The 13148-nt window shown below is 33.9% G+C and overlaps 1 protein-coding gene across 8 annotated transcripts in view; it reads left to right on the forward strand.

Moving 5' to 3' along the window:
* Positions 1-13148, forward strand: part of PPP4R4 (protein phosphatase 4 regulatory subunit 4) — a 98703-nt gene that overhangs the window by 53483 nt on the left and 32072 nt on the right. For 7 of the 8 annotated variants that reach the window (XM_072839782.1, XM_072839783.1, XM_072839781.1 and 4 more), the window contains 6 exons: positions 454-560; positions 1370-1477; positions 8953-9074; positions 9450-9572; positions 10790-10959; positions 11301-11420. In XM_072839782.1, coding sequence (XP_072695883.1) covers positions 454-560; positions 1370-1477; positions 8953-9074; positions 9450-9572; positions 10790-10959; positions 11301-11420 — 750 coding nt within the window. The remainder of the gene's footprint in view (positions 1-453; positions 561-1369; positions 1478-8952; positions 9075-9449; positions 9573-10789; positions 10960-11300; positions 11421-13148) is intronic. The other variant, XM_072839784.1, reaches the window with a different exon arrangement.

Raw genomic sequence — 13148 nt, forward strand, 5'->3', positions numbered from 1 at the left:
TAATACAGTATCAGAACTGCATCCAAATGACAGAAGTACTTAGTAGAATCTATTTGAAGCTATATTGTTTTGTATCCATTTAGGATCAATATAAAAAATTTATATGGAATAAAAATAAATTTCAGACTATGTGATAATTTGCTTTTTTTCTTTTGAAAATGTACATTTCCCAACAATACTTTACATGCATACAGATCACTGCCGAATTCACCATAAGCTTTAATTCAGTTTTTATGTGCCTGATTGGTATTTAATTATGTAATTTATCATCACCTTTACCTTAACAAGCCAGAGGCAAACAAGGTGATTCAGGTTATGAGCAACCTTACATTTTAATTCAGGTTCCTTAAAAACATTTGGGACCTTAAAATATTCCTTGAGGAAAATAGCTGACATTAGTGGTAAGAATATATAAAACTTTGTGAATTTGTTCTCTAAATCTTTTCTCTTTAGATTTTGAACCCACTTGTTTCCAAGGCACAGCTTTCCCAAACAGTCCAGTCTCGTTTAGTTAGTTGTAAAATTTTAGGAAAATTGACCAACAAATTTGATGCCCATACGTGAGTATTTGTATATAATTTTTGTCTACTTTATTCAATTAAATTGATTTAAAATGTATGATGGTCATATGATTAACAATTATATTAGACTTCTATCGTTCCATACTGCATACAAGCTTAGCTATTTTAACTTTATAGAATTCTTGGAAGTCTACTTGTTCAGGTGCATTTCCTCTGATCTCATGGTGTTTCAAAATCAATATGGTTAAATTTTTTTCTATTTCTCATCTTAGTCTTATCTGTCACACACCTAGTGTAGTTTTGAGCATAAAATGAGCATTCTATATATAGAATATATATATATATTATATAGACTTCAAAAATTGTTCAAAGCTGACCTAAAGATGGACTTTCTGATTTCTTCCATTATTGTTATGAATTTATTATTTTGAATAACTTACCTATTTTGAGATTTCTATGGAGAAGCTATTCTCTGCCCAGATGATAAATACCAAGTGGAAAGAAAGGAATGTTGTATAATTATGACATAAGAGTAAAATATAAAATTGAAGCATATTTTGGTTGATGGTTGTTAGACATTCCATTTGCCTATAACCTTTCATCTTAGCTGTTTAACTGTCAATCCAAAATTAACCATTACTTTAAAAAGACCCAGACATATATATAATTTACAAGTAACAAAAGATAACATCCAAATGGGATGACATATGTAAAAATACCTTGTAAACTATAAAGCTTTCTATTAAGGTATATTTGTTGTTATTAAGCTAAGATTTTGATGATAATTATTTGAAAATTTTAAGTATTCTAAAACACCCATTTGCATATTCCTTTTCTTCCCTTCTAAGCATTAAAAGAGAAATACTTCCTCTGGTAAAATCACTGTGTCAAGATGTAGAATATGAAGTTCGGTCTTGTATGTGTCGGCAATTAGAAAACATAGCTCAGGGCATTGGGTAAGTATACTTTCAATTCCTTATGTCATATTCTTATTTCTGGATTTTCATATGCATATTCTGTTCCTGTGTTCCATGAGAGTGTGCTGTTGAAAGGCTAAACTTTATATGATCTTTAAAAGTGATCGTAACAAGTACCTACTAATGTGTCTGGATTAAAAGAGATTAAAGTAAAATGCTTATTAGATTTACTTCACGTTAATTTCTTTTTCACCTTAAGTTGTTTAGTAAACATCCCAGATTCAGGAAGGGAAAATGTCCTGATATAAAGCATGTTTGCACTATTACAGTAGCTCTTCTTTGGGCTAGCAGCATATTATTGGGTAATCTCAGATGGGATTACTCAGTGGAAGTCTTTGTTTCCTGTACAATTCTCGATTCCACTGCCTATTATGTTGCTTTTCTTGTCTTTTGGATATGTGAAGCTCGGGGAAGAGACACATAGGGCAGATAGTCTTTTCTCTTCATCCATAAAAACTGATCTTGTGTCAAAGTAGATTAAAGGAAATTTTATCTAAGAAACATTTTGGGAAATGGTTTCTTTTAAAAGAACCTAAATTGATACAAAAAACATCAGACCTCTCATTTTTAGTAGAAGTTGCGCTGTTTTCACCTGGTTCTTTGTTTCACAAGCAAGGACAATCAGGTTGTTGCCATTTGCACAATTGTTAATAAAAAAATTGGGGACCAGCATTTAAGGCTTTAGAATGGCTTCAGAATGTCACACAGATTCAGGTCCTCTGTCTTGTCCAATTTGCTGAGTTGGATTTAAGTGTGCAGGAAGCTTAACATTTCAACAGAGTAATCATTTCTTTAATTTTGATTTCAGAACCAGCTTCTTTCTGATAAATCTTCAAAGGCTAGGGTGACTCTGGATCATTGTGGACCATAAATAATTCAGTTTTGCCCAATTCTGTGTTCCTTAACCAGGATCAGAACCTATCAGGAGAATATGCTGTTGTCTTTTGGTATTCATTTTTTGTCATCTGACATTTTACCACTGTTAAAAACAGCCTGATCAGTGGGGTGCCTGGGTGGCTCAGTCGGTTGTGTCCGACTCTTGATTTCAGACCAGGTCATGATCTTAGAGTCCTGAGATTAAGCCCTTCATCAGGCTCCATGCTCAGTGGGGAGTCTGCTTGGGATTCACTCGCTCCCTCTGTTCTTCCTCCAGCTCACACTCTCTATATTGCCCTAAAATAAAGAAATAAAATCTTTAAAAACAAAAAACCCTAAAAAGCTCAGCCTGGTCAAGTGTGTTTCAGTTAGTCTTCTGAATAATATAGCATTATTGCTTAAAGATTAATTTACAAAAAGCAAAACTACAATCTACCTGGCTTGTTAACTTAGAATTCATTTAAGAAACTAATTTACCTGATTAAATGCATATTCATTCACTTTTGAATTCTCACATACTATTAGAACATAATCATAGGACTTTCATGGTATATTGGCTGAATACGACTAAGATCTAATTCATATTCTTTATTATCCCTTTGATAAATACATAAAACTAAAGATAGGTACACTGTTCTGTTTTTTTTTTTCTTTTGGCATTGGAAATCAGGACTGTTGATAAGATCTGATAACCACAAACAAGAATTTCCTAATTCAAGGATAGAAGAATCCCTGAGATGGGTAAAAGGAGGTGGGAAGAGATATTTCAGAGATGGCTACTGATTTAAGAGAGAGGCTGCTCACTACTGCACTGGAAATTGTGTTCTACGGCAAAACCTTCCTTGGGAAGAGGCCCAAGAACAGTACAGATCTGGGTTTGTAATTCTCTATTTGCTGTGGCTGGCAAGGGAACAATTACTGACCACTTTAATCAGCAATGAGCACCAGAAACTGTTATTCATTAATAAGATAATCAGGAAGCAAAATTATGAGATTCTTGTCAAGCTAGCATAGCCATATGAAATAAAGGCTGCACAACACTAGAAGGCTAGCTATGGGTTGTGCACAGCTTAGGGTCAAAGAGGACAGTTTTCAGAATAGTATAATGAATAGTATAATGAAGAGGTCACGCACATTTGTTTATAGAAAAACAACTGTATGGAATGGACCTAGTACAGGGGTGACTAAAGAGAAAAAAACCCACAAATGTGGGATCTACAAAAAGATCCTTTAGTGTTAGAGGGGAAGAACCTTCCCTCAGCATCCAGATTGGAAAGGAAGAACATACTTTTGAAGAAGTCGATCAACACTTCTAATTCTGGTGACACAGCAAATAAGATAACCTGAAAAATGGCCCCGTTATGAATATCTGACAAAATTCAATATCCATTCAAGATAAAAACTTTCAGGAAGCTAGGAGTGAAGTGAACTTCCTCAATCTGATATACGGCATATGTGAAAACCCTATGGCTAACATTATAGTTCATGGTAGGTATTGAATGCTTTTCCTTTAAGGTAAGAACTAGTCAAGGATAGTTTTTTCAATTCTATTCCACACTGTACTGGAGGTTTTAGCTATTGAAATAAGGCAAGAGAACAAAAACCTTAAAGATTTAAAGATCTGAAAGGAAGAAGTAAAAGGATGACTACTTACAGATGACATCATCATTTACGTAGAAAGTTCTCAGTAATTTACAAAATGGTTAGGACTAATAAATGGATTTAAAGATGTTTTAGGATATATACAAAAATTTAGATCAATGGAATGGAAAAGAGTCCAGAAATAAACCCACATATATGTAGCCAGTTGACTTTCAGCAGAGTGCCAGAGCAGTTCAGGGAGGAAAATCTTTTTGAAACCCAGTAGTGGGATAACTGGATATTCATGAAACAGTGAATATTGATCCTCACCTCACACCATATACATAAAGACTGATTTGAAAATTATCAATTCCTGAATATAATCAAATCAACAGCTTTCCAATCTGACATGATGTAATATTGCTGATTGGCATTTACTTAAAAAGTTAAACATCTCCTTTATGACCTAGCCATTCTACTTTTAATTATTTATGCAAAGAAGTGAAAATACATGTCCTCAACAAGAATTAGATTATATATACATGTTTATTGCAGTTTTGTTTATAATAGCCCAAACTGGAACAATCTAAATGTCTAACAATAGGTGAAGGGAAAAATAAAATGTGGTTATGTTCATACAGTGAACATATTTAGCAAGAAAAAGAAATGTACTACTGATACATGCAATATAACATCATGGGTACATCTCAAAATCAGTATGTTAAGGGAAATAAACCAGCATATGCTATATGATAAATACAAACTGAGTGATAAAAAGCAGACCCACAATTTACCTTTGTCAGAAGCAGATTGTAGAATTCAGATATAATGGGATTGATGATTGGTTCTTGTCCTCTGCCCATAATTTTTGTCTTTTGTCAGATTAGAAGGTCATTGGGATCCCTGGGTGGAGCAGCGGTTTGGCGCCTGCCTTTGGCCCAGGGCGCGATCCTGGAGACCCGGGATCGAATCCCACGTCGGGCTCCCGGTGCATGGAGCCTGCTTCTCCCTCTGCCTGTGTCTCTGCCTCTCTCTCTCTCTCTCTCTCTCTCTGTATGACTATCATAAATAAATAAAAAATAAAAAAAAAAAGATTAGAAGGTCATTGATGAAGGGGAGCCATGTAGAGGTGGGCTAAGCAAGAACACTAGAGGCAACTTCATCTTCTTAACAAAGAGATGGGGATGATTAGGTTCCCCAGTATTTCTTTAAGCCTAGGTAGGCTTCTTAATATAGGCCAGTGGAAAAGGAACAAACAAATGAGAAGTTTCCTTAAATTGCTGTTGCTGTCCTGGCCAACCATTGAACTCAGTCAGGATCATCTTCATCAGTATCTAGCTTGAGGAGATAAACCACCATCAGATGACATAGCCAGCACCTGGGTAGATTTGTTATCACTCAGCAAGACTCCAGAATTGCGGGTTGGCTCTCTGGGCAAGCTTGCTTATTTCATCCATCTTGTTATCCCTCACCCTGTATTTTACACACCTCTCCCCTTCTGACATCATGAAAAGGTTATATTGTAACTGGAGGTTATATTTATTGACTAATAAAACTGGACTTCTACGCAAATAATAGGATCAGGCTGTCCTGATTTTTGTTCCGAACACTTAAATGCCAGAAGAGTTTTTAGTAGAAAGGATAATGACCTAGAATTCTGCCCAAACCGGGCTGGAGTTTACATGTAAGGTTAAGAAAAAGATACTCTCGGGATCCCTGGGTGGCGCAGCGGTTTGGTGCCTGCCTTTGGCCCAGGGCGCGATCCTGGAGACCCGGGATCGAATCCCACATCGGGCTCCCAGTGCATGGAGCCTGCTTCTCCCTCTGACTGTGTCTCTGCCCCCCTCTCTCTCTCTCTCTCTCTCTCTATTATAAATAAATAAAAATTAAAAAAAAAAAAGAAAAAGATACTCTCATAAATATATCATCATAGGCAGTGTACAACCCGTATCTATTTCCTGAAAAAGTTACTCAGCTATAATCCAGTTTGTTTAGAGGAACTGAGAGAGAATATTTGTAATTTACATGTGTGGGTCTGCCATGATGCCTTATTTCCACATAACTTTTATAATGTGACAAATGGGCAAAGAAAACAAATATATACTTCATAAAGAAGAAATACAAATGTCTAATAAACAGATTCAACTTCATTATTCAACCTCATTAGTTGTGGAGAGATGTACTTATTGAATGCATATATATAGAGCGTCTATCGTAAGCACTGGATTAAATATGGGGGATGTAGGGACACCTGGGTGGCTCAGTGGCTGAGCTTCTGCCTTCAGCTCAGGGCATGATCTGGGGTCCCGGGATCGAGTCCCTTGTTGGGGTCCTTGTGGAGAGCCTGCTTTCTGCTCTGCCTATGTCTCTGCCTCTCTCTCTGTGTCTCTCATGAATAAATAAAGATCTTAAAATATCTATGTCTATGTATGTCTATGTCTATATCTATCTATATATGTAATAGTGAAAAAGCACCTGTCTTCCAGGTGCTTAGAGTTTGATAAGAGATGTAGTCAAGTAGACAACTATTGAATAGTATGTGATATTTACAAAAACAATAGGGATGCTACTTTTGCCAATGAAATTTGAAAAGTTAATGATAAATGTTTAAGTGTTAGCAAAGGCCTACAGAACATCTTCACCTCCTACTGGGAGAAACATAAACTTAGAGTCCTTTTGAGTTCTACAACATAGGAAAAAAGTTTGCTTATCTTTTACCTATATTCCATTTTTAGAGATGAGTCTAAGGAACTAGTTTATATTAAAGTTTATAAATAACAAGTATACACTTAGATAATATTTACTCTGTGTGAGATATTGTTCTAAGTGTTTCACATAGATGAACTTTATTTATATCCTCACAACCATCTGTTGGATGGATAGTATCGTTATTCCTTTTTTACAGATGGGGAAGCTGAAGCCCAAAGAGGATGTTATATAATATGAACAGGATTGAAGTCTGGAAGGCCATACATTATCAGAAACTTTCAAAGTTTCTTGAAGTAGAGGGCTATAGGTCATTTTAATTTTTATACTGCTTATGTTTTTAAATTTTTGATAATGAACATAAAATATGCTATTTTAATACATAGTACAGTAGTTTTTAGTGGCTTTATCAGAGTTGGAAATGAGAAATCCTCATCTGTGTTGGTAGGTTGAAATTGAAATGTCCCTGTTAACCACTAATGCAATACAGATTTGATTTTATTCTCTTTGCCTTTTTAGCATCAAGAAATCATTATACAGTTTATTAAAGACCTCTTGCTTCTGATTATCTTTAACACTTAGATAGTTGGGATTGCATCAGTGTACCACTTTTGGGGAGAAAAGAAAAGTCTGTTGAAAGATTGAATGGAAATAATTAAATGGAAATAATGGAATGAAATCTTAAACGACTGTCTTTCATTCTTAATAAATTCAAGGTTTTCAGTGGTATACAAACACTTTTGAGGAAGATTTGTATGAAATAAATTTTTGTGACCTTTGGGCCAGAATGTATTCTTATCTTTTCTCCTTCTTCACCTCCTCTGTCTACTTCCTCCTATGTTTGATAAATGTTGAACTACTGGTCATGCTAACACCTGTATTTGTGATCTAGATCCACTTCTTTTTCTTCCCCTTCTCTTAGCCTATTGCTAAAGAAATGGGTATTGGTGATTTTCCTGGCAATTTACTCAAAATCTCGCATGAGTATTTTATATTGAAGAATAAGTACTATTTAGAAGAAAATTTTTTTTGAGGTATAATTGACATATTAGTTTCACGTGCATAAAGATTTGATATTTGTACACATTGTAAAATGATTATCATAGTTAAGTCTAGTCATCACCTATCACATAGTTACAGAATAGTTTTTTCTTATGGTGAGGACTTTCAAGATTTATTGTTTTAGGAACTTTCAAATATGCAACACAGTATTGTTAACTCTAGTCACTATGCTATACATTTCATTCCCATGCCTTATTAGTAACTGAAAGTTTGTACCTTTTGACCATGTTACCTCCTTTCATAGATTAATTTCTTAAAAACAGTTTTTGGCCCTCTGCTCACTCAAGTCCTTAGAGCTCTGCTGTCCAGTGTGGTAGCCACTAGCCATGTTTGGCTATTTAAATTAAGTATAATAAAATTAAAACTTCAGTTCCTCAGTTATACTGACCTTATTTTAAATGCTCAGGAGCCACATGTAGCTACTCTACATATTATAAACATTTCCATCATCACAGAAACTTCTGCTTGGCAGGGATGTCTTAGAGTCTTTGTGCTCTGCCCTGAATTTAAGGTTTTCTGCAGCTCCTATTGACTTTCTTGTACTCTATCAAATTATAATTCATACCATCTTCAATCAAGTGGTCAAGAAAGCTGGCTACCTTATATGCGTCTCCTCTATCAGTGTATGTCATTGTAATAACGTCTTATCATGGTGAATAAGCAGAATCTTAAAGTCTTGAATAAGAACCATTTGTGACTGTATTATAAATGTTGTATATCCCCTGAAAGCATGTACATTGTGTCTTGTTCTTTTAGAGGAAGCATCTGGTATCATATATCATTCTGCTATATAGAAATTAGTTCCTGTAATAATATATTTGGAGTGAATGAAAAAATTCTTTAACCCTTTAAATCTAGATAAAAAGATTTTATTAAGGTTTCTATAATCACTGCTGTAAAGTTTTTCTAATTAGTCCAGATCATTGACTGGTTGCTTAAAATGGAAAACCATGTTAAAATTTATAAAGTTTAATATACTTCTAGTCATTAGGATCTCTGTAGGTAATAATATTATCCTGGTGGAGCTAGAATTGTTTAAGTAATTATACAATTACTGTTAATGTTTCTTATCATGCTTTTTATCCAGATTGGAAGCTTCTGGGGAGCAGGAGCTATGTCTTTTTGATTTTTCCTATTTTCTACAGCACCTGGCACCATGATTTGTTCTTAATAAGTTCTTGTTATAGTTTACTGAATTGATTTATTTTCTTCTGTTGCTCACTGTGCAGGACAGAACTTACAAAAAGCGTGGTGCTCCCTGAACTAATAGAACTCTCTAGGGATGAAGGCAGCAGTGTACGGCTTGCAGCTTTTGAAACTTTGGTTAATCTACTTGACGTATTTGATACAGGTACATCTTCATGTGGACACATCTTTGCTTCTGGGTTGTGAATTCAAGCCTGCATTGGGCTCTATGCTGGGTATGGAGCCTAATTTTAAAAAAAATCAATTAACTTCTTAAGGAAGGGTCTTCTAAGAAGTCAAGGTGAAGAAATTCAGTAAACAGGCTCACCGAAAGTCTGAGCCCCTCCATCTGGCATTAAAATTTTTGATGATCTCAACTCTCTTCTCAGTGCTGCTTCTCCCACACCTCCCCCACCAATGCTGGCAGATATTTTCTGTTACTGTATGGCTAACAGAGTAATTTTTCTTTCTGGAATCTGTGTATGTCTTAATTCTACTTGTGTGGGTAACTAGATCTAAAGTCTTTTGTTTTGTTTTCCAGATGACAGGAGTCAAACCATACTTCCCTTAGTGAAATCATTTTGTGAAAAATCTTTCAAAGCAGATGAATCAATTCTTATTTCCTTATCTTTCCATTTAGGAAAACTATGCCATGGACTATATGGTATGATATATATTAAGAATTTTAAGATTATAGATATTTTTTTTCCTTTTTGGGGGCACCTGGGTAGCTCAGTGGTTGTACATCTGCCTTTGGCTCAGGTCATAATCTCAGGGTCCTGGGAACATCAAGTTCCCTGCAGGGAGCCTGCTACTCCCTCTGCCTATGTCTCTACTTCTCTCTGTGTGTCTCTCATGAATAAATAAATGAAATCTTTTAAAAAATATTTTTTCCTTTTTATTTTACCCCAGCCATTAAATTTCAGCTCTCTAGTTATAAAACCTATCCTTTAAGTGTGTGAAATCATAAGAGGCCTTAGATTTTTGATAGCATAATTTAGAACACATTTAAGAATGACTTTTCCTCTAATAGAACCTATTTGAAAGAATAGCGACAGAATGAAGTAGGCCTGGCCTTTTAAATTTCTGAATATTTTATTTTTATGTATCAGTTGACATATGATAAAAGCTCAATTGACTATTGGTACATAGTAAATATACCCTTATTAACTATTTGTTGAATAATTAATATATCATGTGAGCAGTTCAGCTTAGAATTTAACATAATACTCACAACCTGGCATCTTGAACATATTACCCAGTTCTTAGCTTACTATAATAATGTAAGCATAAATTAAGTTACAACCATCTGGCATAGTAAAACATTTTAAAAAATGTATGTTGTAGACTTTTAACAGGCTGTTGAAAATAAGTACTGCAATATATGGTGAGTTCCCAGCTCCCTAACATAGTTTATGAATGTGGAATCAGTCCATTGATAAAAATATTTCAAGTTTACTTTGCCATCTTTTAAATCAAGTTTTTAAGTACCTTCTTTGCAGAAACATATGTATGTCTTTTCTACAAACAATTTTAGAATATTTATGATAAATAAATAGCATTAATGACCCTGATATATTGTAGTGGCTTGTTAGTGGTCTGTGGTATGATACATCCTGCAGAAATTAATGCAGTTGTAATTTTTGCATTGCATAGTTTATACTATCAAAATTAAGTTATTGTGAAAATTGACATGAAGTGAAACAATAGATCCATTAGATTTCTTCATAATATGTATTCTTTCCTCATTGTTGCTTTTATTTATGATCTTTAGCCATTTATTTGAATATGTGGTTCCAATTATATATGTATTGTACCTTGCTTTTCTCTTTGTTTTTGTTCTCAATTAGAATGTTGAACACAAGTTTTACATTTTTTTAGGAATCTTTACTCCAGATCAACACTTGAGATTTTTGGAGTTTTATAAGAAACTCTGTACATTGGGTTTGCAACAAGAAAATGGACACAATGAAAATCAGATTCCACCCCAAATCCTGGAGCAGGAGAAGAAATATATTTCAGTACGGAAGAACTGTGCTTATAACTTCCCGGTAATAAATTATGTATTTGAACTGACTAAACATTTTGATTATAACTTTAAAATATATGAATAGATAATATTTAAAAATGTGGCCATATTTGACACCTGCTGCTTAATTAGCCTTATATCTGGCATATACAGGAGGTACTAAGTAATATTGGTGTAATTTATGTTTGTCTTTATGTATAAATTAGAACTATATGCATGCATCTGGACCTTCTAAATATGATCTCTATCTAAATTATTATTCAGAGGACATGATTTCAATATAAATGAAATGATTATAATATTGGGTATTGATGCATGTTTTTCTCTCCTTCCCATTCATCTTCTCCCTTCCACCTCCACCAGGCCATGATTGTTTTTGTTGATCCTAAAAACTTCCACCTGGAACTCTATTCTACATTCTTCTGCCTTTGTCACGACCCTGAAGTACCAGTCAGATACACTATTGCTATTTGTTTTTATGAAGTAAGTCTGAAAAAGTGATACTACTTTACGTTTGTTGTTAATTCCACCCATATATGCTAGATGATTTTTTTTGATATTGTGTACACTTCCATTTATAAAGGTTTATTACAAGATATTGGCTCCATATGTCTTTAGTATTGTAGTCCTGAATGTTAAGATTCCCATAATTCTCTTAATATGTTTATGGAATTCATTTACATAAGCATATTATAATAATTTATCATGTATTAGTCCGTTCACTCCATATATCTATACTAAGTGCTTACTTTAAGTCAGAGATTATGGTGTAAATATGGGTGTTGCAGCTTTGGAAGTAAAATGAGTTTTTATATGCTTTGCAATATTTATTCTTGACTTTGCATCTAAACTCAAGACCTTAAGAATAAATGGAAAATTGAGAGATTATTTAAATTTATTATTTTTACTGCACATGGATCATGTTTCATGAACATAGCTGTTAGGTTCGGCTATTACAACAACTCTCTGTAATGTAAGAGCCAAAAGTGAATTTAAACTTTTATGACAGATTAACTGTGTAACACTTGAGGTTGAAATTTGGATATGTGTCTTAGATGATCCCAGTAAGCATATGTATGCTCTAGTGCAGTAAACATGTATAAAGTATAACTTACCAACTTTAAAATGTAAATATATCTTTATAAATAAAATAGCATAATAAGTTATTTCCTTTCTTTATAAGAAATATCTATTCTTAGTCTCAGTGAGAAGATTTCAGCCACTTCCTTGCTGTGTTCCTACAGCAGAGCATTATGAGATTAGGTGAAAGTGTACAAGGTATCTATAGCATCATTATTATGTTGCTTAAGACTAGGAAATATTTCCTTAAAAGATGTAGTTAATTAAAATAATAATTAAAATAATTCCAATGTTGCACAATTAACTCATCTTTGTAAATATACTTATAGAAATATGTTTTTGGAGAAGGGGAAACAACAGAGGGCACTGACTAGCTGAGTGAAATATCTGTTTCCATTCTACATTAAGTGGGCATTTAGCCTTGGTTGTTGTGTGTGCTTGTATTTGTTAGATGAATGGTCTCTAGAGATGGTTTCATAAGGTTAGTGTCTGAGAACACAATATTAATACAATATTAGAATTTTTACTTATGTTTATCTCATCCCCTTAATATTTCATTTCTATTTGTGTTTTATAGTGGACATAATATGTTAACACCCTATACATAAACATCTTGAAATGTGTACTTAAAAATACTTCACTGTTAGAAGTGAGTTTGGAGATTGTTGATATAGTTCCTTGCTGGGTGGCCAGTTGCCATATTCTCTCAATCAGGCCATGTAGGTAGGCTATTATTGATACTCCACAAAATAGATTGTTAGTCTAGGTTTATCCTCTAGAATAGTGAAAATTCGCTAGTGGGTTTAAATTTTTCTCACAGTGTTACTATAAAATTCTGATACTTACATTACTATGTTCTAACTTTATTCTTGTTTTTCAGAAATATATTATTTTGAAAATATTTTGAAAAAGTCAGAAACAACCCTGTAGAACAAAGGTTTTTTTTAAACTCTGTCTTTATCCAGGAAGCCTTCCCCCCCTCAAATAAAAACTTACCCAGAGGCCCAGTATGTAAAACAAAACAAAGCCCAAAACCCTAAAACAAATTCCCCCCCAAAAAAACAAAAAAAGAAAGGAAATAAAAAAGTGAAGTAGAAACTGGTGAATTTACAATTGTGGGTTCTGAGTTTA

This window comes from Canis lupus, chromosome 9 (assembly GCF_048164855.1).
Source record: "Canis lupus baileyi chromosome 9, mCanLup2.hap1, whole genome shotgun sequence".
Taxonomy (NCBI): domain Eukaryota; kingdom Metazoa; phylum Chordata; class Mammalia; order Carnivora; family Canidae; genus Canis; species Canis lupus.